This window comes from Myotis yumanensis, unplaced genomic scaffold (assembly GCF_028538775.1).
Source record: "Myotis yumanensis isolate MYYU_CA2020_CCGP unplaced genomic scaffold, mMyoYum1.0.hap1 SCAF_9, whole genome shotgun sequence".
In the NCBI taxonomy this organism is placed as follows: Eukaryota; Metazoa; Chordata; class Mammalia; order Chiroptera; family Vespertilionidae; genus Myotis; species Myotis yumanensis.
The window spans coordinates 46,971,330-46,998,966 of record NW_027223760.1 but is presented as its reverse complement, the minus strand read 5'-3'; the positions used below and the strand labels follow the sequence as shown (position 1 = coordinate 46,998,966).

Sequence of the window (27,637 nt, the reverse complement as noted above, 5' to 3'; positions counted from 1 at the left end):
AGCTAGTAAAATATAGCAGATACTCTGTGGTTTCTAGATTATCTATGTCAAATTTCAAAATGTATCATGGTAGAATATTATTTTTGAAAAAAGGAATTTCCTACTGACTCAGAAACCAAAGTCTCATGTAGGATAGTGTGGCTAATAGGGAGAACAAGCAAAGACCTGGATTTGAGTCCCATGTCTCTCATGTACTTACTGGCCCTGACTTCAGGCATTTTTTAGTGTCTTATTTGCCTTCTTAGAATGACCTCATTTAAGGAAATAATATACACAAAAAGGCTCTGTAAACTAAAAGTGCTGTACAAATGTGAATTATTTTCAGTAAGGAGAAAAAGCCCTCTAACTAGGCAAAATGATTATGACTGGTGGGACCTATCCCACAACACCCCTAATTTCTTTTTGAAACCCATGGACTTCAGATATAAATGTAATTCTGTAAACTATGATGATGGTAGTGTTTGTTGAGTGCCTGTTGAATTTCAACTTTGCATCAAAACCTTGGCTGTTTTTTTAGTCCACAATAATGAAAAACAACATATTAGAATAATGTAGGGTTGCTAAAGCTAGGCAAAACAACAGTGGTAAGAAATAATAGTAGTATGGGGGAAGAAATCAATATTTATTAAAAGAACTATAAAAATCTACCAGTGTTGAGCTTTTTAAGGGGGCACTCTAGCAATACTTAGCAAAAACAAAGGTTTTGATGTAGAATTCTGCTTCTAGAAATTTATCCTAAAGGTATAATCTGACAAATAAGTAAACATATGTATGTATGTGTATATTTATTTTAGCTTATAATAATTAAAAATTGGGAGCAGCATAAATATGCACTTAAGAACGGGCTTTTTGAACGTTGTGGTCCAATACATCCCACAGTGGTGGTATACTAGGGAGCAGATGCTGCTCTATATTTGTTGATAAAGAGGACGGTGATTTACTGCAAACTTGCATGAGTACTGTAATCCCATCTTTATAAATTTGCGTAAATGTTAGTGGAGTGACTGTAAGGATGACATATCAGAACACTTGGCAAAGGGTACTTCTGTGTGATGGGATGATTACCAGAGATTTTTTAGCTTTCTCTACTAAGTATTTATAATTATTATGTACTAGAGGCCTGGTGCACAAAAATTTGTGCACTGGGGGCAGGGGGTCCCCCAGCCCGGCCTGTGCCCTCTCGCAGTCTGGGACCCCTCGGGAGATAATGACCTGCTGGCTTAGGCCTGCTCCCGGGTGGCAGAGGGCAGGCCCAATCCCTAAATGCAGCCCCTGGTCAGGCTCAGAGCAGGGCCGATTGGGGAGTTGGGGCACCGCCCCGTCATGCACAGAGCAGGGCGGATCGGGAGGTTGCGATGCCACCCTCAGTCACGCTCAGGGTAGGGCCGATTGGGGGGTTGGGGCACCGCCCCCTGTCACACTCAAGGCAGGGTCGATGGGGAGGTTGCGGCGCCACCCCGTCACACACAGAGCAGGGCCAATCGGGGTTGGGGCGCTGCCCCCTGTCACTCACAGAGCAGGGCCCATCAGGGGGGTTGGGGCTCCGTACCCTGTCACACACAGAGCAGGGTCGATCAGGGGGTTGGGGAGCTCCCCCCTGTCACACACAGAGCAGGGCCCATCAGGGGGTTGAGGAGCTCCCCCCTGTCACTCACAGAGTAGGGCCAATAGGGGAGCTGGGGCACCGCCCCCTGTCACACACAGAGCAGGGCGGATCAAGGGGTTGGGGCGCTGCACCCTGTCACACTCAGGGCAGGGCCAATGGGGAGGTTATGGCTCTACCCTGTCACACACAGAGCAAGGCCCGTGGAGGGGGGTTGGGGCGCCACCCTCTATTACCCACAGAGCAGGGCTGATCAGGGGGTTGGGGCGCCGCCACTATCACACTCGGGGCAGGGCCGATGGAGAGATTATGGCTCTACCCTGTCACAGAGCAGGGCCCGTGGGGTGGGGGGGTTGGGGCGCCGCACCCTGTCACAGAGCAGGGCCGATCAGGGGGTTGGTGCGCTGCACCCTGCCACACACAGAGCCGCAGGGCGATCAGGGGGTTGGGGAGCTCCCCCCTATCAGGCACAGAGGAGGGCTGATCAGGGGATTGGGGCGCCTTCCCCTGTCATGAACAGAGCAGGGCGGATAGGGAGGTTGTGGCCCCGCCTCCTGTCACACACAGAGCTGCAGGGCGATCAGGGGGTTTGGGTGCTGCCCCCTGTCACGCTGATTCCGGTGCCGGGAGCCTCGCTGCTCCGCTGATCCCGGTGCCGGTAGGCATATTACCCTTTTACTATATAGGATAGTGCACGGGTAGGGGCTGGCTGGTTGGCCCTGAAGGGTGTCCGGGATCAGGGTGGGGGTCCCCACTGGGGTGCCTGGCCAGTCTGGCTGAGGGGATGAGGGTGGTTTTCCGGCTGGCGGGTGACTAAAAGCTCCCAACCGCTCCTTGTTTTCTTTTTTTTTTTTTTTTTTATTCTGGGCCAGGTTTAGCTCTGAGGCCTCGCTGCTGAAAACATTGATACAATGTTGCGGTCCGGGGCTGACTGAAAGCCGGTTTCTGGGGTTTTGTTTAGCTTCTATATTTGCAACATAGTACATAGTTGCTTAGAGTTGCAGCTGAGAGGCTGGCAAGTTAGGCGGGGAACGTTGGAGTCCGCAGTCACTGGAGCAAGCAAACCTCCCTGCTCGCTTCAGTGCATGGCTGCCGGCCGCCATCTTGGCTGACAGTTAATTTGCATAAGGATATGCTGATTAGCCAATGGGAAGGGTAGTGGTCGTACGCTAATTAACATGTTTCTCTTTTATTAGTGTAGATGTTCTAAAAATTATTTTATAATCAGGAAAAAGTTAAACTTTTACTTAGGAAAAAAGTGCACATTGGATCAAAACCCTGTACAACCTGGAGTTACCTCATGTGAAAAGTAAACTGTTCTACCCACCTTAATAGTCTCTGCTGGCTTCATTGTACCCTAATTGGTCAAGTTACGCTGTACCAAGAAACTGAATTAAAGTTACAGTTTATTTAAGATAATAAGAGAAGTGGGTAATATTTTTCATTAAAAATAATTGAAATTAAATAGGAATAAGTTTTATTTATCTAAAATAATTGTTGAATGTTCATATTATTTCCTCCTATTAATAAATAATGAAGCATTACCTGTTTTTAAAGAGAAAGATTTACATATTAGTGATGGTTTTAACTAACAAATTGTAAAAACCAAATTAGATGTTTATTTGCCATGTAGGCACTATAATGACATAGGATGCATACATACAGTTCCTGTAAGCTTTAAAAAAAAAGCCCTGCTTTAGTAGCAGCTGCATATCTCACATGGCAGCTAATTTGGTGTATACTCTTTTTTTTTCCTTTTTTTCAAAGCAATTTATTATTTTTAGTATTAGTACAAATTGAGGTTGGAGTTGGAGTGGGGAAGTGCCCCTTTTAGTGGGTTTATATTCCTGATATTGTGTTGTCATCGGTTTACCTTTAGTATGGTTATAGAATACTTGAATCCTGCTATTAAGGGTAGGAAGCTGGAACTTCCTGGTTTCTTTGTAGAATATAACGTGTCCTCTTTGCTAGACTTGAGTATTTAGGAAATAGTTTTTCCCACTTATCCTGCAGTGCTCTCTTACAAGTTCATGAATCCAGGTGCTCTCTCCTTCCTGTTACTTGTTACATGTCAATCACTGTAAAGTGATCCTAGAGTTCCAGGAATGTGGGTCACCGCCCCCCCCCCCCAGCTTTATTTAGCTATATTGTCATATAATAGTGTGTACTTGATTGATGAGGCTTAATTTTTGTGGTTGCCACAGTGCCAGGGGCTATTTCTGTGACTGACTATATTTCGAGTTCTTATGAGTTAATTATTTTGTAGGGCAGTGGAAAGTCAACTCTAGCCAAAGCGCTCTGTAAGGAAGCATTTGACACACTGGACGCTCATGTGGAGATGGTTGACTGTAAGGTTTTACGAGGTATGACTGTCCAGGTAGAAAAACAGATTATTTAAATGCTGTTATTGTAATAAATACAAATATCTAATCTTAAATTTCTTAAAAATTTAAATCTTTGGTTGGCTTTCTAATGTATTTAATAAAAATTTTTAAACTTTCCATATGAATGGAGGCCATTTTTTTTCTAGCCAAAACTCTTTGTAGACTGTATTCCTGAAAATGCCACTCTGAGAAAGTTAGTATTTAGAATATACTCTAAAGCAGGGGTGGGGAACCTTTTTACTGCCAAAAGCTATTTGAATATTTATAACATAATTTGAGGACCATACAAAATTATCAACTTAAAAATTAGCATGCTATATTTGGTCAAACATTTAATTAACTCACCCCTAATGCATTGGCAGGACCAGACCAAATGATTCTATTCCCCACCCCTGCTCTAAAGGGTATAAGTTATCCCTGAATTGTTATGGGAAACTGGCAGAGTGGTTGCCTCGGGAGGGAAAGTGAATAGAAGTGGACAGCGAAGTGAATTACAATTTACCAAATGCACTTCTGTACTTCTGTTAATTCTCACCTAAGGCTATTTTTCCATTGTTTTTTAGAAGGAGTGGAAGAGAGGGAAATAGAAATATCGATGTGAGAGAGAAACATTGATTGGTTGCCTCCTGCACAAGCCCCAACCAGGGCCCCAGCTGCGGAGGAGCCTGCAGCCAAGGCACGTGCCTGGAACCCAGGACCCTTGGTCCATAGGTCAACACTCTATCCAGTGAGCCAAACCAGCTAGGGCTGCACTTCTGTACTTTTAAAAGCCTTTAACATTGACATTATTATCTATTCAGTTTTTTTAAACAATTGGAAAGATTTTACTTTGAGTAGTTATTTTTTCCCCCTTGGCTACCTCTACCATAAAGTTCCAACTCATTGTTTAATTTCAGGTTGTTGTTTTTTTATCTAGTATATGGTAAGAAAGTAGAAATAGCTTGCAAAACCCATTATTCCATATGCTGTAAAGGTGGTTTTGGAGAGATTCCCCATCTCCCAGTCCTGTTTGAAGCCTCATGTGAAAATTTTGTTTTACAGCTAAATAACTCCTTACATTGGTTTATGATTTGGTATGTTTTCCATTCTTTGAAAATTAAGACTTTATAATTCACCAGGAACTTTAAAGCCAAATTTATTCTTCATATATAGCAATTCTAGGATCATTTGTGTTTGATTTTATCTAAATCCTGATCCCCTGTTCTCATTTACATTTTCCCACAATCTGCCTTTATTTTACTATTTTGTTATAAGCCACCTGAAATGCCATATGGAATGAGGTGAGGTATAAATACACACATTCAGAAATTATAGTAGCATATTCCTTTTTTTCAGTTTTATAAAATTCCTTCGTCCTTTGACGCTGTATTAATTAAACCATGTCAATGATTAACAAATTTTAAAAATTGGTATATTAACAAAATATGGATCAAATTTTAATAGTTAATATTGAGCTTTTCTAATGCTTTCAAAATGGTAGCCTGAACTTTCCCAGCCCTGAAATAACATTAACCACTCGATATCTTTTGTTTTAAGGAAAAAGGCTTGAAAACATACAAAAAACCCTAGAGGCGGCTTTCTCAGAGGCTGCCTGGAGGCAGCCTTCTGTTGTTCTGCTGGACGACCTGGATCTCATTGTTGGCCTGCCTGCTGCACCGGAGCACGAGCGGGGCCCTGAGGTGGTGCAGAGCCAGCGGCTGGCGCATGGTGATGGCAACACACCCATCCCTGGCTTCAGGCCCTTTTCTTTGTTTTTAGTCTTAATGGCAGATCTGCTCTCTTCAGAGAAAAGAATATATGCTGTTATGTATCGAGCTTCTGATAGCATTCTACACTTGTTCTGTATTAGCAAAAATCTGTAGAATAAGAGCAGTGTGGAAATTCTGCAACTTCATGATCAGGCTTTGGGGCCTTTTCATTCTCCTGTACTGATAAGAAATTGCTTAATTGTACAGATTTACTCTTGCTTTGTTCATTTGACAAATATTTGTCTATTGCTTGTGCAGTCTTTATTTTCAAAGTCTGGGAGAAGAGAGAAAAGTAAACAGACAATTTTAATTTAGAATACTGATAAAAATAATGGTAGCTGCCATGTGATGAGTGCCCTTTCTGGGCTACAGATTGCTTTGTACTCTACATGCAGATATTCTGGTTTTACAGGTGGGTAAAGAGACATTCAAAGAATAGGTAATTTGACCAGGGTGACCCAACGAGGAGGTGGGCGGTATACTCTGCTTGGAGTATTACAGGGCACTATAGGAACACATACCCCAAACTGGGGGTCGTATGAGGGTAAGGACTTGACAGGGAAGGCTTCTTGGAGGAGTTGATAACTGAGATGAGTTTTGATGGGGGAGTAGAAATTAGCATGAAGTAGCTTCATGCTAATACGAACCAAAGAAAGTATAGTCCACAGGCAAAGCACGGGTACAAGAATCATGGTATGTTAGGGAATAACCCATTGCTGGAGCTTAGAATTCAAGGAGAGGACTGGGGGCAGGGGCACTGGGTAGAGGATTTGGCAGCATTCAGCTGCCTCAAGGTTCTCAAGAGCTAAAATAGATACGAAATGCAACATAGTGGCTTGGGTTACTATAAACCGTGTTAATCTCACATTTGAATCCTATAGCATTTGCAAGGCTTGTAAGGATGGTGTTTAAGCGAATGCTGCAAATTCCTAGGTCAGGACTCAGATACACATTACTAATGCCTGGTTCAGTGTCGATAACCACCCAAACCTGCAAGTCCTGGGGTGGAAAGCGATTGTTCAGGAACTCATTGAGCTATATTTTGCTTTATTACAGAACACAATGTGGAAAGTTATTACCCTTCCATAATATTTATTTCAGAGACTCCTTTTCATTTACTGTATCGATCCAGAAGTAAGGAACTTCACTAGGCATTTTTCTGAGCATTCAGTGCCTCCTGTGTCTGCTCCATTAGATTGGTTAGAGCCAGGTCAAAAATTTTAGGTCCTTAGTAGATAAATGAGTGCATTGAATGAATAGAAGATTTAATTTTTAAAAAATATGAAGGAGACTAACCATTCATATTCCACCTTAGAGCATGACTTTAGATTATCATTATTTTTCATTTAAAATTTCTGTGTTTAGATTTACTAAGCTTTTACACTGTATTGCTTGATTCTAGCTTTGAACAATATTTTGAAAGAGTTTATTTCCATGGGAAGTTTGGTTGCACTGATTGCCACAAGCCAGTCTCAACATTCCCTGCATCCTTCACTTGTTTCTCCTCAAGGAATTCACATATTTCAGTGTGTCCAGCATATCCATCCTCCTGATCAGGTAACATACTGCTTGTGAAAATTGTTGAAGTATATCCTTTATGTAAATTGTTTCAATTTTATTGATTTATGGCTCTAAACGTATGCTTATGTTAGTGATCTTAAGAATATTTTAGACCCTGGCCGGATAGCTCAGTTGGTTAGGGCATCGTCCCAATACACCAAGGTTGCAGGTTTAATCCTCAGTCAGGGCACATGGAAGAAGCAACCAATGAATTCATAAATAGGTGGAACAAGAAATCAGTGTCTCTTTCTCTCTCTCTCTCTTTCTCTCTCTCTCATCAAATAGAAAAAAAATATTTGTTTTAAGAATATTTTAAAAGGTGACATTTGGTGCATATTGTGCTTAGAAACAATTTTCACGTATAACTGCCTGAAATGTGACTATGCACTTTCTGAGGAAATGGCTTTTTTGAAAACAGCATTTCTTCTTTTTTTAAAACTAGTTTTCTTTTTTTATTCCATTTAAAAGAAACAACCTAAAAATTCTGAACTGCTTCAGTTTTTTGGTGGAATGTGTAAGTACATCATGGAAATTGGGATTTTTCAGCTTTATTGACATATAATTTGACAAAATTGCATATATTTAAAGTGTACAACATGATTTGATACACATTGTGAAATATTTACCACAATCATCTTAACACATCCAACATCTCACATAATTGCTTTTTCAAGCATTTTTTCTTAATGAATAAGGGCAATGAGAATGCAAATAAATATCTTATAAAAATTTGATTAAACTTTTAAAAAATATGCTTTATTGATTTTTTAGAGAGAGAGAAAGGAGGAGGTAGAGATAGAAACATCAATGAGAGGGGAACATTTATAGGTTGCCTTCTGTACACAACCTGGATCAAGCCCACAACCTGGACATGTGTCCTGACCAGAAATCCAACCTGTGACCTCTTGGTGTATGAGTTGACACTCAATCACTGAGCCACACTGGCCAGGCAAACTGTTTTTTTGTTTTTTTTAACAGCACTAATATTTTGTATTCACTGATTTCAGCATCCAGTTCCAATGCGTGGGTCTTTTCCTCACACCACTAAGCAAATTCTTGGACACCAGCCGGGAGTCCTACAATTCAACTCAATTCTGACACTATCACAGACAGCCCTCCACTTCAGATGCTGATTTTAAGTCCAGTCCAATTTCAAGTCCTAGCATCTACCCTAAATACTCAGACCCTGCACTTTGACTGCATAAATCAGGGATTCCCACAGCCCCCTCCTTGAGTTCGATTAATATGATAGATCAGCTCACACAATTTAGGATACTAGTTTACTCCCTTGACTACTGGTTTATTACAGAGGATGTTGAAGGATATGAATCAACACCTAGATGAAAAGATACATAGGGTGAGGTCCTATCCTCACAAAAGAGTTTCTGTCCCATGGAGCTTGGGGCCCAGCACTTTGGCACACGGAAGTGTCTGGTTCACCAAGTAAGAAGCTCTCTGAACCTGCTCCTTTGGATTTTTATGGAGGCTTCATAAAATATTGGCATGATTGATTAAATCATTGGCCATGGGCAGCTAATTCAGTCTCCAGCCCCACTCCCCTTCTGGGAAGTCGGGAGGTTTCAACTCTCTAATTACAGTTGGTTCCCCTGCCAGCCAGCCCCCATCTTAGGTGCTTTCCCAAAGTCACCTCATTAACATAAACTCAGATGTGATTGAAAGGGGTTTGTTGTGAATGTCAGGACACCTTTATCACTCTCATCACTTAGGAAATTCAAAGAGTTTTAGGAAATCGGTGCCAGAAATGAGGACAAAAGCCAAATATATATTTCATATTATAAATCATGATTTCACAAGAACATAAGGCACATCGTCCCCTTTGGGGACTCAAGTTCATGATGGTTTATGTGGTGATAGCTCATCTGGGACTGGCAAGCACATTTTAACTTCTTATTTAAAATTTTTACCTAGCATCTACCCTAAATGCTCAACACCCCTGTGCTAACTAACTGTTATTGAAGAATATAGGTATTGACCTGCTCAGTTGGTTGGAGCATTGCCCCATGCACCAAAAGGTCGCCGGTTCAATTTCCAGTCAGGGCACCTGCCCAGGTTTCGGGTTCCATCCCTGGTCGAGGTATGGATTGGGGGGAATATGGGAGGCAGTTGATCAATGTTCCTCTCTCATATTGATGTTTTTCTGTCTCTCTTCCCTCTCCCTTCTTCTCTTTCTAAAATCAATAAATACATATCTTAAAAAAAGAGAATAAAATTATTATACCTGTTATTAAGTACTAGAGGCCTGTTGCACGAAGAGATTCATGCAGTAGGCCTTCCTTTCCCCTGGCTGCTGGCACTGGTTTGCCTCCGGCACCCGGGGCCCAGGCCTTCGCTCTGGCCGAGTTCTGGCCGGAGCCGGCCCCAGAAAACGTCAGGCTTCGCTGCTCCTCTGGCCCCGGAGCCGTCAGGCCTCGCTGTTCTGCCGGCCCCAGGGCCCTCAGGCCTCACTGCTCCGCTGGCCCTGGAAACGTCAGGCCTCACTGCTCCACCTGCCCTGGAAACGTCAGGCCTCACTGCTCCACCGGCCCTGGAAACGTCAGGCCTCACTGCTCTGCCAGCCCTGGGGACGTGAGGCCTTGCTGCTCCGCCGGCCCCAGGCCATCAGTCTTCGCTCCACCGCTTGGAGCCTACATATGCAAATTAGCCACCATCTTTGTTGGCAGTTAATTTGCATATCGCACTGAGTAGCCAATGGGAGGCGTAGCGAAGGTATGGTCAATTACCACGTTTGTCTGTTATTAAATAGGATAACAAAATGATAGTGGTTTTGGCCATTGAACATGTTTTTAAAAATAAGTTTTATAGGAACAAAAAAACACTCTGAAAGAAACCAGATTTTACTAAAAAAGGCTTTTCTTAATGAAGAAAGAAATAGCAATTATTTATCAATTTTTTTTATAACTTAGGTATAATTGAAGAAGACAAACTCATTATTTAAAATGTACAGTTTGCTCACTTTCTTTGGTTGTTGTTAATCCTCACCTGAGGATATTTTTCCCATTGCTTTTTAGAGAGAATGGGAGGGAGGGAGGGAAGGAGAGAGGGAGAGAGAAACATGGATGTGAGAAAGACACATCTATTGGTTGCCCCCTGCATGCACCCTGGCCTGGGTCAGGGATCAAACCTGCAACCCAGATATGTGCCCTTGACTGGGATCAAACCCAAGACCCTTCAGTGCATGGGGCAATGCTCTAACCACTTAGAAACATGGGCCAGGGCAAATTGGATCACTTTTAACACGTGTATATACCATGGCACCATCACCACAATTAGGGTAGCAAACATTTCCATCACTCCCAGAAGTTTCCTAGTGCCCCTTTGCAGTCCATCCCTCCCCCACTCCATCTGCAGACAATCACCAATCTGCTTTCTGTCACGGTAGATTATGCCAACCTGATAGTTCTCAAAGCATATGTACTAAAATTTACAGCTGAGCAAAAATTAGAAATTTGAATTTTGTGTTTTTTCTTTAGGAACAAAGATGTGAAATTCTGCATAATGTAATAAAAAATAAACTGGACTGTGATATAAACAAGTTCACTGACCTTGACCTGCAACATATAGCTAAAGAAACTGAAGGGTTTGTGGCCAGAGATTTTACAGTGCTCGTGGATCGAGCCATACATTCTCATCTCTCTCATCAGAGTATATCCACCAGGGAAGGTATGTTTTACCATTAACACCAAAATTTAAAATCTTCACTCCATGGTGGAGAAATGTAATTGTAGTAAGGCACGAATTAAATATATTCCATTTTAGTATTCAAATATGTAGTTGGTTGAGTAGAAGATTGGCATTGTCAGCTAAGTAGATGGCATCTTTTGAAAATTCATACGTAGATATCACTACCAAAAGAAGTTTTGTTTATTTTTAAACAGAATTGCTTTTAACAACACTGGACTTCCAAAAGGCTCTCCAAGGATTTGTTCCTGCATCTCTGCGAAACGTCAACCTGCATAAACCTCAGGACCTGGGCTGGGATAGGATTGGTGGGTTACATGAAGTTCGGCAGATCCTTATGGATACTATCCAGTTACCAGCCAAGGTACTTTTAAAAAATCAAGTACTTACTCCTAGAGATCCACTGAGTCACTGGCTTTATGTGTTGGCCTGCCCATTCTCAGTTTGATTCAACAAGTATTTTCTTAGTAACCAAAGAAATGTCCAGCACTATTTTTTTGGTACGCTAACAGACTTTTTAAATATCAGATGTACTCCTTGCCCATAAGAAGATTATAAAGAAAGTGGGGGTGGTATCTACATTAAATACTTTTTTAAAAAATATTTTTTTAAATTGATTTTAGAGAGGAAGGGAGAGAGAGAGAAACATCAGTGATGAGAGAGAATCATTGATTGGCTGCCTCCTGCACACCCCCCACTGGGGATTGAGCCCGAAAACTGGGCATGTGCCCTTGATCGGAATTGAACCTGGGACCTTTCAGTCTGCAGGCCGATGCTCTATGCACTGAGCCAAACCTGGTAGGGCACATTAAATACATTTTGATGTGAATTTCATAATTCTTATGTTTTGTGTGACTCATTCAGGTTGTACTAAAGCAAAATGAACTGTCAGCTGGGATTTGAACAGAAATAGGTAGGAATAACTGGGAGGTGGAGAGTCATCTAGGCCACAGAACTGATGGATGAAGCCACATTTCCAGACTCTGGGTGTCAGTCCTGGAAAGGCAGAGTGATCAGGCAGCATAGACCAAGCAGATGGCAGAATATAGGGGCAAATGTAGATTGTTCTTCAGATCACAAGGTAGTGACTAGGGGTCAGTGTGTTTGAATTGGAAACCTGAGAGAGAAGCATCATTGCATGAGACCAGGGACCTAGGCAAAGAGGAGAGAAATGGGTAAGGACCTCAGTTAATGTAACCAAATGGGAAATTTTACTATCTATTATCATTACCCAAGCCTTTCCATTATTTCTTCTCTTTCTTTGAATTTGCATAGCTGTCAGAACTTGCCCATGAACCATGTATGTGGAAGGCAGTATACTTATTAAAAGACTGGTTTTTATTTTCTTAATGTAGTACTTTTTTCTTTTAATCCTCATTTAAGGATATTTTTCCATTGATTTGTGAGAGAGACATATTGATTGGTTGCCTCCCACTCGTGCCCCTGCCAGGGCCAGGGATTGAGCCCACAACCTGGGTATGTGCCCTTGACCAGATTCAAACTGGGGACCCTTTGGTCCCAGGGCCGACGCTCTATCCACTGAGCAAAACTGGCTAGGGCTGTAGTACTTTTATAGTATTAAAAAAAAACGCACACAGAAAAAAATGGAAAGAAATTCTATGCAGCTACATGCACTTTGTGTAGAATGTGTTCCATGATCTAATCGGGGGAAAAATCTAAGGAGTTTATTATTTTGAGTGGTAATTTTATTTTCTATCATTGTTCTGTTAATAAAGGTGGCAATTATCCCTATCTGAATACTTATTGTATACATTGATCTTTGGCTGCTGCTTAGTCATTGGTTAGATCTGAGCTGTCATATTTTTGTATTTTTCAGTACCCAGAATTATTTGCAAACTTGCCCATACGACAGAGAACAGGAGTACTGTTGTATGGCCCTCCTGGAACAGGAAAAACCTTACTAGCTGGGGTAATTGCACGAGAGAGTGGAATGAATTTTATTAGTGTCAAGGTATGTTTTGCATTTGTCTTTTCTTTTTATTGAGGTAAAATTTATGTAATATGTAATTAACTATTTTAAAGTGTATAATTTAGTGGCATTTAATGCAGTCACAATGCTCTCCAGTTTCAAAACTTTTTCATCCCTTTCCCTATTCCCTCCTTTCCCTGGCAGCCAGTAATCTGCTTTCTGTCTCTATGGATTTGCCTATTCTGGACATGTCATATAAAAGGAATCATGAACTGTGTCCCACCTGTTGTGTCTAGCTTCTTTCGCTTAGCATGTTTTCAAGGGTCATCCAAGTTGTAGCATGTACTCTAGTCCTTTTTATGCCTGAATAATATTCCATTGTATGGATATGCCACAGTTTGTTTATCTGTTCATCACTGGACAGTTGGGTTGTTTCCATCTTTTGGCTATTATGAATAATACTGCTATAAATTGTCTACAAATTTCTGTGTGGACATGTTTTTATTTCTCTTGAATCTATATACCTTGGAGTGTAATTGCTGGGTGATATTTTAATTCTATGTGTAACTTTTTGAGGAATCGCCAAACTGTTTTTCACAATGATTCCAGCATTTTACGTTCTCACCAGTAATGTATGAGGGTGCTTCTTTCTCCACATTCTCGCCACCACCATTTAGGTTTCTTTTTTTTTTTTTTTTTAATTGACTTTTAGAGAATGGAAGGGGAAGGTAGAGAGGGAGAGGGAGAGAAATACCAATGTGAGAGAGAAACATTTATCGGTTGAATGTGCCCAAACTGGGGACCAAACCCACAATCTGGGTATGTGCCCTGATGGAGAATTGAACCCGCCATCTTTTTGCGACCGAGACAACGCTCCAACCAAGCTACACCAGCCAGAGCACCATTATTTTTTATGATTGTGGGTTAGTCTGATATTTGGGAAGCTAGTAGGAGCAGTGATCCATTTATTAAAGCTGTGAGCAAATTGAATAATGAGCCACCTGTCTTTTGTAGGGCTTATGCTCTTAAGGCAAATCTTCATGCTTTAAAAATGGAATTATACACAAATAGTCAAATCAAAGAGCACACTATAGTTGAAGGGAGAAGAAAACCTAAAAGACAAGGACTGTAGACCACAGTGAGGCAGGAAGCTGGGTTTGTGGTTCTCTTACTGATGGCTATTTCATCTTCACTTGTGTCACACTAGGTCTGAGTTTTTTCAGATACAAGGTGAGTGTGGTAATGAAGGGACATGCCAGCATGTCTCGTAGTCCACTAGTCTGAGTTCTGATATCTTAGTTGTACAGTTTCAGCAACCAGCAGTATTAGTTTATCAAGAGTGATTAGGTTTCAGGCAGAGGAATCATATATTTTAACCTTATTCAAAATTGATTTATAAACTGAAAGCCAGTTTAGTATTTCTCAATTGACTTATGCCTACCTTTCTTTTATCACATGATTTTTTTGTGAGCTGGTTACATGAGTATTCTGGCAATAATGGAGAAACACTGTAACGTTTAAATTTTCCTATCTTTTTTTCTGGAGTAACTGTGACCTTGTTTATCTTTTTTCCTTGTTACTGGAATGTAGTTTCACTGGTTTTAAAAAACATAATTTTAAGAGTAAAGCTTGTGAATATTGTTGAATTTTAGAATTTAGGGAGGACATCTTACGCCTTTAGTAGAGCTTCAAAACACAATTTGGGGTGAGTTCTATGTGGAAAGGTTTCAGTAGAGAGCTAATCTCTCTGGGTGGACCAGGGTCAGTCCTTCAAGGCACGTATCAAAGACAGAGGCCTTTCACTGACACGAATTTGTTGTCTTGTCCCTACTATTTACCTTAGTTATTTCTTGTTCCATCCTCTATAGTTCTCTGATTATATTAAGGAAGTCTAATTAAATACTACTACATTAATAGGTATCTAGATGGCTTCATATTTGATGTTTTTTTATTTTATATGTTTTTATTGATTTCAGAGAGAGGAAGGGAGGGGGAGAGAAAGAAAAGCATCAATGATGAGAGAGAATCATTGATCTGCTGCCTCCTGCACACCCCACTGGGGATCTAGCCCACAACCTGAGCATGTGCCCTCACCAGGAATTGAGCCATGACCTCCCAGTTTAGGGGTTGACACTCAACCACACCGGCGAGCTAGATGTTCCTTATTTTGGTCACATATCCTGATCAGTGTTTGGTCTTTTCGAGGTAATGATCTTTCACTGGAGATCACTTTAGGACCTATTCAGGTGTGTGCTTTTTTTTCCTTAAAGATCCCAATTTAAAAGACTATCCTCACTATTGTTTTGTCGTTGTTAAAGACGTTCGAGAGAGAGAGAGAGAGAGAGAGAGAGAGAGAGAGAGAGAGAGAGAGAGAGAGAGAGAATGACTGGAAATTGAACCAGAGAGACCCCTCGGTGCACAGGATGATGTTCAACCAACTGAACCACACTGGCCAGGGCCTCATTATTGATTTTGTTATATGTAGTAAAGTTTGTTTTGGATGATATAGTCTCCAACTTGTGTACAAATAAACTGGTCTCAGTAATTCAAGATGCCGATTTAAGTAATTCATCTCATTACATATTTTTTGGAGTCTCCAAAGATTTGAAATAGAACATTTTCCCCTTGCAAACCATTCATTACTTGACTAAATAAATAACTATTTAGTACTATGTGGCAGGCATTGTTTTGGCACTGGGGATTCAGTGCCGAATAAAACTGCCTTTTTGGAGTTTACATTCTATTAATGGTGAAAGACAATAAACAGACACATTCAGTATATAATATACTGCCAGGTGGTGGTAGATGCTACTTGGGAAGACAAGCAGGATAAAGAGGTGCAGTTATTAGAGTGGGTCAAAATGGGGTTGTTGGGTAAGGCTTTTCTGAGAATATGGCATTTTGTCATAGATCTAAATGAAATGAAGCAATGAATGGGCCATGAGACTAGCTGGGGACAAGTGTCTAGGCAGAGGAAACACCAAGTGTAGAACTTGTGGTATGATATTTATTCTAGCCACATAATTTTTAAATGGGTTTAAGAGACACTTATTTAATCATATTAAAAATTTTCTATGACTGCATTTAGCCATAGTCATAAACAAAAATTATATATTGTTTTTAAACAATTTTATCGTAATTCTAATTTAATTTTATTTTATCTAATAGGGGCCAGAGTTACTCAGCAAATATATTGGAGCAAGTGAGCAAGCTGTTCGGGATATTTTTACTAGGTTGGTTCATTATGAGTGTTTTTTAAGTAACTCACTCTATTATTTATTAGTCAATGCTTTCTGGTCTTCAATTGGTTTTTTTGTGTGTGTGTGTGTTTTAAGAACTGATATTTGAAAGCTGTGATTTATGTGGATTATTAATAATCTAGAAAACAAAGATTCTGTTTCACCAGATACCACTTAAATATAAAACATTTTCAGTGTTAAGTTTGGTAAATTATTTGGTTTTATGTTTACAAAAGAAATATTCCTGAAATGCTGAAAGTGGAATCATATATAAGTGGTTATTCAAAGGAATCTCAAAGTAAATCCCTATATGAACCACATAATTGCTGTACTTTATCTTTTTAATATAAGATTCCATGTGGCCAACTTAATTAAGGGTATAACTGTTACTGCATTTACATAAAAACTAGAGGCCCGGTGCATGGATTGGTGCACCGGTGGGGTCCCTCAGCTTGGCCTATGCCCTCTTGGAATCCTGGACCCCTCGGGGGATGTTAGACTGCCAGTTTCGGCCCAATCGCCACAGGCCAGGCTGAGGGACCCCACCAGGCCTCTAGTATATGCATATAAGATCTTTGGTTAATCTCTTCCCACCCTCCCCCCTCTCCCCTTCCCTCTGAGATGCATCAGTCTGTTCCATGTTTCCATGCCTGTGCGTTGAGTGTCTGCCCCCTGGTGGTCAGTGTGCGTCATAGCTACCGGTTGAACAGTCGCTTAGGCTTTTATATATATAGATACATATGAATAAAAAGCTAATATTTAAGAATCAAAATAATTATTTAAATGTGATTAGATTCTAGGGAGTTTTCAAATTAAAAAGCTACTTTACTTCATTCTTCTTAAATTGTATATAAAATAAGCAATTAGGAGAATATATGTAATGTACATATACATTTTGAATAATAATAACAATATGAATTCTTGTATATCCACCACCCAATTTTAGAAATGGAACATTACCAGGAAAGCATTGTTATAGATAAAGATAGTCACCATATTGACAAAAGGGTCAATTTACCAGGAAGACAGTACAGTTCTATTGTTTGTATCTAATATTATAGCTTCAAAATATTTAAGACAAAAATTGACAGACTTGCAAGGAGAAATTGACAAATCTGCTTTCATAGGAAAATATTTTAACATAGGTCTCCGTAATTAGTTAGATTGAGGTTTAAAATAGTAAAAATTTAGAAGATTTAAACAACCTATTCAGCAAGATTGCTCTAAGCATATTTAGAACATGTACCCAACAACTGGAGAAGATGTATTCTTTTCAAGCACACCTAGAACATATTTGAAAATTGGCCATGTGCCAGGCCATATATAGTAATTACAGTAAGTTTCAAAGAAACAGTATCTCACAGACTATTTTCTGAAAACACAAAATAAATGACAAAAGGATAATCCCCTTCCATACATTTAGATATTAAAAAAAACAAAACTCTTCTAAATAACTCATGGGTTAACAAGGAGATCATAATGGAAAATACTTGGCACTATTAAATAATGAAAATTCTAGCCCTAGCTGGTTGGCTCAGTGGATAGAGCATTGGCCTGCGGACTGAAAGGTCCCAGGTTCGATTCCAGTCAGGGGCACATGCCTGGGTTGCAGGCGCGATCCCCAGTGGGGGGCATGCAGGAGGCAACTGATCAATGATTCTCTCTCATCATTGATGTTTCTATCTTTCTCTCCCTCTCTCTTCCTCTCTGAAATCAATAAAAAAATATATTTTAAAAAATAATGAAAATTCTATTAAAATTATCAGATGCTGCACAACTTATTTCAAGGATAATGTATAGCCTTAAATTCTTAGGGGGGAAAAAAGGTTAAAGTTGATCAGTAGATATCCATCTCATGAAATTAGGAAAGTATGGGCATAAACTAAAAATAAAAGGAAATAATAAACTTAAGAGCAAAAATTAATTAAATAAAGAACAATTCAGTAGAGAAGTTCACAAACCCAAATATTTTTTGAAAGCCTGGTACAATTGATCGATCGTTAACAAGATTGATCAAGAAGAAGGTGAATATGAATCTACAATATTAGGGACAAAAAGGGACATGACTAAAGATATGAGAAATGTAAAAGGGAAAATTATGAAATAATACTACAAACTTTATGCCAATACTTTTGAAACTTGGGTGACATGGACAAAAATAGAATGGACCAAAATCAAGGAAAGAAGAAACAAAATCTGAATAGTCCTGTAACTGTAGGGGGAAAATTAGTCACTTGTTCAAAATCTTTACACAAATCAAATATCAGATCCAGTTGGTTTTCTAGGAAAGTTTTGGCAATCATTCCATGAGCAGATCATTCTAGTCTGTTGTTGGCCTCAGATTTGTTTTACTTGTCATGCTAATTTAATAAGATATGGTTGGGTGTGTGTTTTTTAATCAGCATGACAGGTGTTTTGTAGTAGGGGCAGTTCTTCAGACATCTAGTCAAGCCTGTTACCAGAGCTGGAATTTATATTCTCTTCTCTTTAATTAAAACAAAATTAGTTAATCAAGTAATACATTAAAAGTCAAAGTTCAAATTAGGGAAAAAGGTAATATGCATAACAAAATATATTTTATACAGAGTTCTTACAAAACAATATGAAAATAATGAGCTTGCCAAATTTTAAATGGACAAAAAGATATGAATAGGCATTTCACAAAAGAAATAAAGGTGGCCAATCTTATATAATAAAAGGCTAATATGCAAATCGACCGAACAGCAGAACAACTGGTTGCTATGATTCGCACTGACCTCCAGAGGGCAGACGCTCATTGCAGGAGCTGCCCCCTGGTGGTCAGTGCACTCCCACAGGGGAGCACTGCTCAGCCAGAAGCCGGACTCACAGCTGGCAAGCACAGCGGTGGTGGTGAGAGCCTCTCCCACCTCAGAGGCAGCACTAAGGATGTCCCACTGATGGCTTAGGCCCACTCCCCATGGGCCTAAGCCGGCAGTTGGACATCTCCCAAGGGCTCCCGGACTGTGAGAGGGCAAGGGCCGGGCTGAGGGACTCCCCCCACCTCCCTCCCGAGTGCACGAATTTCATGCACCAGGCCTTTAGAAGACATATAAAAATGTTTACTTATATTAAGAATCAAAGAAGCATTTCACTTATTGAATAATACTCTGGTTTTAGTTCTTGGCCAGGAGACCTGCGTCATAAACAAACACCTTGACCTTGCTAAGACCCAATTTACTGAGAACTAGTAAATTACATAGGCCTTGCCTCTTTCAAGGATTTGTTGTGGGCTTTAAATAAATACATAATGTGTGTGTATGTATATAAAATTACCTTGCAAACTCTGAAGCCCTATTCAAAACTATTAAATACTGTTTGTTTCTCCCAGAGCTCAGGCTGCAAAACCCTGCATCCTTTTCTTCGATGAATTTGAATCCATTGCTCCTCGGCGAGGCCATGATAATACAGGAGTCACAGACCGTGTGGTTAATCAGTTGCTAACTCAGCTGGATGGAGTAGAAGGCTTACAGGGTAATAATAGTAAATACCAAAATAGTTTATTATAACAAAAATCTCACCAGGACTTAGTAATAATTTTTATTCTTCACCCCCCAGGTGTTTATGTGTTGGCTGCTACTAGTCGCCCTGACTTGATTGACCCTGCACTTCTTAGGCCTGGCCGATTAGATAAATGTGTATACTGTCCTCCTCCTGATCAGGTAACAGTTTCATATTTAGAGTCCAAACCCAACACATGCTACACTCTTTCCTTGTGAACTTCCGCCATGTAATGGCAGTTGTCCTCAGAAGAACAGCTTTAGGCAAAGGTCGTAGTCACTGTTTGCTCAAAGCGTGAAAAGATTCTGAATTAGATACAAAGCTTCTCTTTGGCCCAGCCATTTCCATGCAAGTGTGAAAACTGTATGATCGTCAGTGTTGGCCAGTTGGGGTAAAAGGAAGGAAACCTCAAGTATTGCATGTCCACATGTGCTGTGTTTAAAGATCACACGTTTCATTATCCCAGCAAGACTCTGATACAGAATCAAGCATATGACGGTACATAAAGATATGATTTTTAACTGTTCTTAGTCCTGTGTTGTTCCAAGTCTTGTTCCCAAGTTTATAAACTAGCCAAAGGTAAAAAATAAATTAGTCAAAGGTATAAAATACCTAACTTTGTCACATGTAGCTATTTATTTTAATTTTCCTTTTGAAACACTTTCTCAGCACATTTGCCCATCTAGAAAATAAGCACTGTCTGAATAAGAAATGATTTACACTGAATAGTTAAGAATGTTTTTGTTCATTTTCCTCCCTTTGTTCCTTCTGTTAGGGAAAAGTTCTAAGGAAGATAAATAGTAGACTGGTGGTGCATTTATTAGATATGTAAAGTTAATTTATTAAAAATGGTGAGATACAGAGTTTAATATTTAATTTTGCCTTTTGGTTAAGTCAGTTTTTCTCCCTTCAGGTGTCACGTCTTGAAATTTTAAACGTTCTCAGTGGCCCTCTACCTCTGGCGGATGACGTGGACCTGCAGCATGTGGCCTCCATAACTGACTCTTTTACGGGAGCTGATCTGAAAGCTTTACTGTACAATGCCCAGCTAGAGGCCTTGCACGGACGGCTGCTGTCCTGTGGACTCCCAGTAAGTTAGTTGAGATCATTGCTAAGGTGTTTTATGAGCGATAAGAAAAGCTCAGTATCAAAATCTCAATCTTAAAAAAATTCCTATTTTTTAGCAACTTTGGCAAACTAGATAGAAATTCACCTTTAGTCAGATGTTCCCTCATTGGAATATTGGCTTTGCAGAGAGTTTGTAATTATGAAGAAAGAGTTGTGTCTTTTTCTTTAACACGTTAAGCACCCTGTCGGTCACCAGTGACTGACACTATACTTTCCGTCCGGAAGACAAAACACATTAAGCTGGGCGCTTAACGTGTTAACCTTACCTTACTGTTGGCAAAATATGTTGGTGTGTGGAAGGATATTATTTAAAATAGGATATCATGAATTAGATAATATAGTCAGAAAAATATTGGAGTTTTTAGTTTTAACTTTTTTGTTTTTAACTAAAGTATATTTATCTTGAAGGTCATTGTCCCAGATCTGGCCGATAGGAGTTGCTTTTGGATGGCTTCTGTGTCCCTTTGATATGTCCTCTCATTCTTTGGTCACTTAACTTACTTCCCAATACAACAGAGTGTTCTCCATTTATCTTGTACTTTCTGTACCTCGGCCCTAAAATCAGCCTGTTCTCTACGGATAGTGATTTTTATGGCAGATAATTTGAACTCTGCTACATTATGGGCTTAATCATACATTTTCTAGGAAGGGTTTTCTTGTGTACTCCTCTTCCCTACATTTTATTGGAGACTCTTGCAGAGCCTGATGTTCCTAAATCAGATACTAAGTTTTGCTATTAATTTCGACAAGCCACTGAAGCTCTTCATTTTGCCCCTTTTATTATCAGAAAAGGTATGTATCTGTAAAGACTTCTATAACATGGTTGAGTCATTTCAGAGTAGAAAATTTTGAATTGAAAGAAACATAAAAATAAAATCAGAGGACTAACTCCCAAGTTTGTTACAGAGTTGAGGGTGGTGGGGAGGTGATTGGCACATTATCTGCAATTCCATCTTACCTTTTTTTAATTTTAATAGTTTAATTTTTATTATGTCTTCAGAACCATTCGAGAATAAGAGCTTTTTTTGAAAAATACATCAAGTTTCCTTGTACTGGTCTGTTAGAAAGTATTGTGTTGTTTATTTCTGAATTGTACTAGTATTATTTAGATCTTTACAACTGGTTGCCCTTTTGTGTTTTAGGATGGAAGTTCCAGTTCCGACAGTGACCTAAGTCTGTCTTCAATGGTTTTTCTTAACCACAGCAGTGGCTCTGACGATTCAGCTGGAGATGGAGAGTATGGCTTAGAGCAGTCTCTTATTTCTCTAGAGATGTCTGAAATGCTTCCAGATGAGTCAAAATTCAATATGTACCGGCTCTACTTTGGAAGCTCTTATGAATCAGAACTTGGGAATGGAACCTCTTCTGATTTGGTATGTTGTACAGTCATTTGTATAGTGTTGGGATGTCAAGTTGGACAGTGATTTGTTTCCTAACCAGCCCCACATGTTCTTTCTGATGGACTGGTTCTTCAGTAAAACAGTCTTGTTCTCCTTACACCAATTAGTCATTTTTCATTTCTTGGTAAGAACTAAGACAGAGTTGGCAACAAGTGGGCGCCAAAGTATCCAGTTGGTTTCTTTCAGGTTTATCTCCCTTCATCACTGGTTCTCAGACATCTTTAGTACCAGATCCATTTTATTTATTTATTTTTTTTATATTTTATTGATTTTTTTTTTTTACAGAGAGGTAGAGAGATAGAGAGTTAGAAACATCGATCAGCCGCCTCCTGCACATCTCCTACTGGGGATGTTCCCGCAACCCAGGTACATGCCCTTGACCGGAATCGAACCCGGGACCCTTGAGTCCACAGGCCGATGCTCTATCCACTGAGCCAAACCGGTTTCAGCCAGATCCATTTTATATTAAACCTAAATTCTATTATTATAGAGCATTTGAGGATAATGAGAAAGTTGGTATAATGCAAACATTTTTGACCACAAAATGGTATCTATTTGTAACACTTTTGGTGGAAAGTATAAGCACAATAAAAATGTTATGAGTAGTAGTAATGTTTCCACAAGAAAAATGTTAAGATTAAATGTGGGCAGTATCATTGTTTTATTGAATTAAAATAGCATTTAACACATCCCCTCCCCCCGCCCCCCAAAAAAAAAAATTAACAGTGGCTTGCAGTTACTTTATTGGCACATACAACATTTTTACAGATATTTAGTTATCTTTTTCTTGGTTTTTTATAAATTTGTGTTAATTCAGGTTTTTAAAACTATAAGTGATCCATTTTTATTCCTAAGAATAGTAAGCTATTATTTTAATTCTGGTCATTAATTGTTTTTCTGTTTTTTAACTTCTATATAGAAATGTCTCAGAACCTTATATATTTGTTGAAAACTAAAACTCATTTGGAATCTATCTTGAGGGCATTAGTGTGGTAGATATCATAACAAAGTGTTAAAAGAACCTAGTGTTGTGGCAGTTTTCACTCTGGCGGTTGAACAACATAGCTATAAATGGACTTTATAGAATACTAGAGGCCCGATGCACGAAATTTGTGCAAGAGTAGGCCTTCCTTCCCGGCTGCCGGCACCAGCTTCATCTGGAAGGATGTCCGGTCTAATTAGCATATTACGCTTTTATTATTATAGATAAGCAGTTTGCTTAGCTTCAGTTAATTAAATTATAAGCTTATCCATCTTCAGGTTTTAGTGTTTAACATTTTTTACTTTATCTTTGATAAATACATACTTTTTTTCTCTCTCCTCATTATTGCACCTAACCCTGCAGAGCTCACTGTGCCTGTCTGCACCAAGCTCCATGACTCAGGATGCTCCTGGGAAAGATCAGTTGTGTTCACGGCCTCCAATGTTCAGAACAGCTTCACAAGACGGTTACCAAGAACTTACCCAGGAACAAAGAGACCAACTGAGAGCAGATATCAGTGTTATCAAGAGCAGATACCGGAGCCAAAGTGGAGTATGGCTTTTCTCTCACCATACATTATCACTGTAAAACTTTTAAAGATTGTATTTCCTTTTTTGATATACATTTATTTGATTTGTAGGTGAGCTATATTTATAAACAAGGGACTGAAACTCATTGATCAGTCAAATCGCTTTGTGCTTCCTATCAGAAAGGGACACAAAGTCTCCTGAAACACTGACAAAAAGAGATAACACTTGGACTGCTGCTTTTTAATCATGTCCCTGAGGTAACTTTTTGTCATTTTCATTTTAAGGAGGATGACTCCCTTCACCAACCAGGACCAACCAAAACCAGCCTGGCCATCAGTCAGTCGCATTTACTGACCGCACTCAGTCACACCAGGCCATCCATTACTGAAGATGACTGGAAGAGTTTTACTGAGCTGTAAGTAACAGATTCTGATTCATCTTATTAGAAGTGACACTTATACATTTAAACTCTTGAAGTTCTTATTTAAAATCACCAATATTTTGAATATTTAAAAACCAATTCAGAAATTTGTTTAGTAGTTATGCATTTAAACACCCATAAACTTCAGGAGTATAGAAGTCAAAAATGCATTTTAATTAACCAATTCTTTGATTAAATCATTAATTCAAATATAATTTTAAGAGCTTTGAAGAAATAAAAGGAAAATTAAAAGCTCAAAATGGTTTCAATATGTAGTTTGAAAAAATTGTTTTCACTTTCAAAATAATGTGTATTTTACTAATCTCTAGAACATTCCTCCAATACATTCAAGTTGTTCACTTGTACACATTTGGAGTTACAGGCATCTTGCAATTGTCTCTGTAGTGACTTAGAAGTCTGAGACCCATAAACTAGGTAAATGATTCATCTCGAGAAAAGATTTTTCCCTTTCTTTAGAAGTTACAACTCTTTCTTAATTTTGCAATACTTTGGGGTATGCATGTGTGTGTACATTGTAAAGGCAGAAAATTTTTCCTGCTGGTCCAGTACATAATTAAATTTACATAAGATAGATTCTAACAGAAAAACAGATTTAATTGCACATGTTATGGGAGCCCCATAAAAATAAGAGACTCAAAGACAGACAATTGAGGCTTATATACTATCCTGAGCTCAGGAACTGGATAGGGGCCAGGGATTTAAAAGAGAAGGAAGGTGAGAAAAGCATATGTGTGATAATCAATGTTTGCCCTGCCTTGCAGATAAAAGACTTTCAGAAAAAAAAAAAGTTACCTCTGGTAATAGCTATCTTTCTAGCACAGGCCTACTGTCTAAATTCTTCTAGACAGATAAGGGAGCAGTAAAAACTCCTTAGTCTGCTGGGTCTTGATTCCCTTCAGCTCAAAATGATGCACCTGCCAAAGTGGCACATTCTGTTCCTTTCAGTCCCCACCTTTGAAACGTCCCCAAGAAGTTTCATAGTCCAAAAGTTGAGTGGGTAGATGGTTCCAGCTCACTGACGCAGCCTGTTAGTGCTGAGAATAGGTCTGTTTAAACAGTGTCTCTGGTTGCAGGAGGCGGTGATACAGGTTTGCTCCTAAAGTTAGGCCTATATTGTGTAAGCAATCAGATACATTTCTATGGGACCAAAAGAAAAACAAAGGTTAATGATTAGAGCAGACCATAACTCCATTCTGAGGGCTGCCAGTTGAGATTTCTAGGTGTCAAATGAAAGCATCTTTTGCAGTTTGGCTGCTCAGGTAAACTTTCTGAGTGGCTCACACAGCAACAGGCAGTAAGATTGCCCATGCATATCCTGCTATGATTTCTGGAAAGTTTAGACCAAGTTGTTTGTATTCAGTTTTCAGGAAAAGGGTAGTTTTTATTTACAGGGGAAGGAAAGTAAGGAAAGCAGATGTGTGGTAATCAAACACAGGACAAAACATCAAAGACAATTAACAGCACTAGAATCTGATACCTGCGCAGGCGTATTACTGAAACGTAATTCCTCTCTCTACATTCAGCCCATTTCTAGCAAAGGTAACCACAGTGAGACTAATCTGTTTGCACATTAAGTGTAGTTTCAATAAACTTGGCCTGATTATTTACATAAGTGCAACAGGAATAGTGATCGTCTATATATGCTCTTGTGTATCTACTTTATTGGAACTTTTCAAAGCCTCTTGAGGTTCCCAAGATATCATGAGGTTTCTGCATCTGCCAGGAAGTGATGTTCTTTTCATTTTATTGATTTTTTACAGAGAGGAAGGGAGAGGGAGAGAGATAGTGAGAAACATCGATTCAGCTGCTTCCTGCACACTCCCTACTGGGGAGGTGCCCACAACCAAGGTACACGCCCTTGACCGGAATCGAACCTGGGACCCTCCAGTCTGCAGGCCGACGCTCTATCCACTGAGCCAAACCGGTTAGGGCAGGAAGTGATGTTTTTTACTCACCTGGCAAAGCTGCTGGCTGGGAACCCTGTAAGCAGGTACCAGGCTGGTTTTCCAAGGTGTTTCATTGGCTCCATAAAGTGAACCTTAGTTCCTTCTATGTGCATTCTCAAATATATATTCCAGTTCAAGCCTTCAGAGTATAATCAGTGTTTCTAACTGTGTCTGTTACAAGGAAAAAAGAATCTTGTTGAACTTATGCAAATAACTATATTGTAAGAATATTCACTAAGAGTCTCTGAATTGTGGGGATTCTGGAGGGCTCAGGTAGGGAGCACTATATTTTCAAGGAGACTAACAAGTACAGGTTTCTGACAACCTTCAGATCATAACATTGAACTGGGTAAGAATCTGGAGAAAAATTTGGTCTAGTACATAATTAAATTTACATTAGATAGATTAGAAAAACAAATTTAGTTGCATATGTTAATCTTTGTTTACAAAGATATTTTTTACCAATTTATTGATAGCTTAAAAGAAGAAGGTTTCCTTAAATCTGGGGGGAAAACAAAAGAACCAACAATGTTATAATCATCCTCATTAACTCACTGAGTCCCATGTAATTAATTCTTGTTGATCTTGCTTTTTGGTTAGCAGTTTTAGGAAGCCATCGGGTTCTCCACCAGAGGTCTGCAGATTCTTACCCAGTTCAGTGGTATGATCTGAAGTGGTATGAGAAACCTGTACTTGTTAGAGTCTCCTTGAAAACGTAGCACTTTTGCAGGAACACTTTTGCAAAAGCATCAAAGTAAAACAGTAACTGTCTGTAAATGACAAAAATGGCCATGTTTCAAGATCTGATGTGAGTTCATTATAATTCAATTGACAAGATAATTATTTCTGTGACACACAACATTTTTAAGATGATACCCGGAATTATGACGGATATCATTATGTATCAAATTTTTAGAAATTTTATACAGTTTTTGAAACACATAACAACATATATCCATACAGATATAACCAAAAGAAGTTTTAGTATTACTTCTAGATTTTGGTGGGTAAATATACTCCATGATGTTCCATAAAACTGTCTCATGACATGTTTCTCCACATAACGCGTCAGGTGGTACATGACTGTATAACAAACCTAATTAGTTTAACAAATCTTTTGAGATGTTCCAGGGGTTTCTTAAAAACTCTGAAGTGAGTTTGAGTTCAAAATACTTAATTTAGAATTTGATTCGGGGAACATTTGTCAAAAATATAAAAAGATTTTGAAAGAGTCAAATAGGATTCTACATCACTGTGAAACAATATATAGTTATCCATTTAACCAAAGTGACAAAAATTTCACAGGCAAATACAGAAAGTTACATAGTTGTAAAAAAAAAAACCTTTAGCTCTTTTAATAAGAGAAGAATCTGTTTTCTAGGCCAATTACTTAAGATTGTGAAAGGTTTTTCTTTAGCTTTTATCAGTAGCAAACCAACAGACCAAGAAAAATTTTTTCCTTTTAGCAGATGAAAGAAATTTATTAAAGTTTATTTTTTAAAACCCTTGTAATAAATTTACTCCATT

At 39.2% G+C, this 27,637-nt stretch overlaps 2 protein-coding genes across 4 annotated transcripts in view; one reads left to right on the top strand and one right to left on the bottom strand.

Annotated features, from left to right (window-relative positions):
* The window catches only part of PEX1 (peroxisomal biogenesis factor 1), a 47,901-nt gene that overhangs the window by 15,282 nt on the left and 4,982 nt on the right, over positions 1 to 27,637 (top strand). For both annotated transcript variants that reach the window (XM_070424242.1, XM_070424243.1), the window contains exons 11-23: positions 3,870 to 3,966; positions 5,524 to 5,694; positions 7,138 to 7,292; positions 10,787 to 10,976; positions 11,192 to 11,358; positions 12,832 to 12,966; positions 16,093 to 16,157; positions 19,513 to 19,655; positions 19,740 to 19,843; positions 20,596 to 20,772; positions 21,953 to 22,183; positions 23,556 to 23,744; positions 24,007 to 24,137. In XM_070424242.1, coding sequence (XP_070280343.1) covers positions 3,870 to 3,966; positions 5,524 to 5,694; positions 7,138 to 7,292; positions 10,787 to 10,976; positions 11,192 to 11,358; positions 12,832 to 12,966; positions 16,093 to 16,157; positions 19,513 to 19,655; positions 19,740 to 19,843; positions 20,596 to 20,772; positions 21,953 to 22,183; positions 23,556 to 23,744; positions 24,007 to 24,137 — 1,955 coding nt within the window. The remainder of the gene's footprint in view (positions 1 to 3,869; positions 3,967 to 5,523; positions 5,695 to 7,137; positions 7,293 to 10,786; positions 10,977 to 11,191; positions 11,359 to 12,831; positions 12,967 to 16,092; positions 16,158 to 19,512; positions 19,656 to 19,739; positions 19,844 to 20,595; positions 20,773 to 21,952; positions 22,184 to 23,555; positions 23,745 to 24,006; positions 24,138 to 27,637) is intronic.
* The window catches only part of GATAD1 (GATA zinc finger domain containing 1), a 36,114-nt gene continuing 29,701 nt past the window's right edge, over positions 21,225 to 27,637 (bottom strand). For both annotated transcript variants that reach the window (XR_011472659.1, XR_011472658.1), the window contains 2 exons: positions 26,120 to 26,281; positions 21,225 to 25,301 (listed from right to left, as the gene is read on the bottom strand). The gene's annotated coding sequence lies outside the window, so the exon portion shown is untranslated. The remainder of the gene's footprint in view (positions 25,302 to 26,119; positions 26,282 to 27,637) is intronic.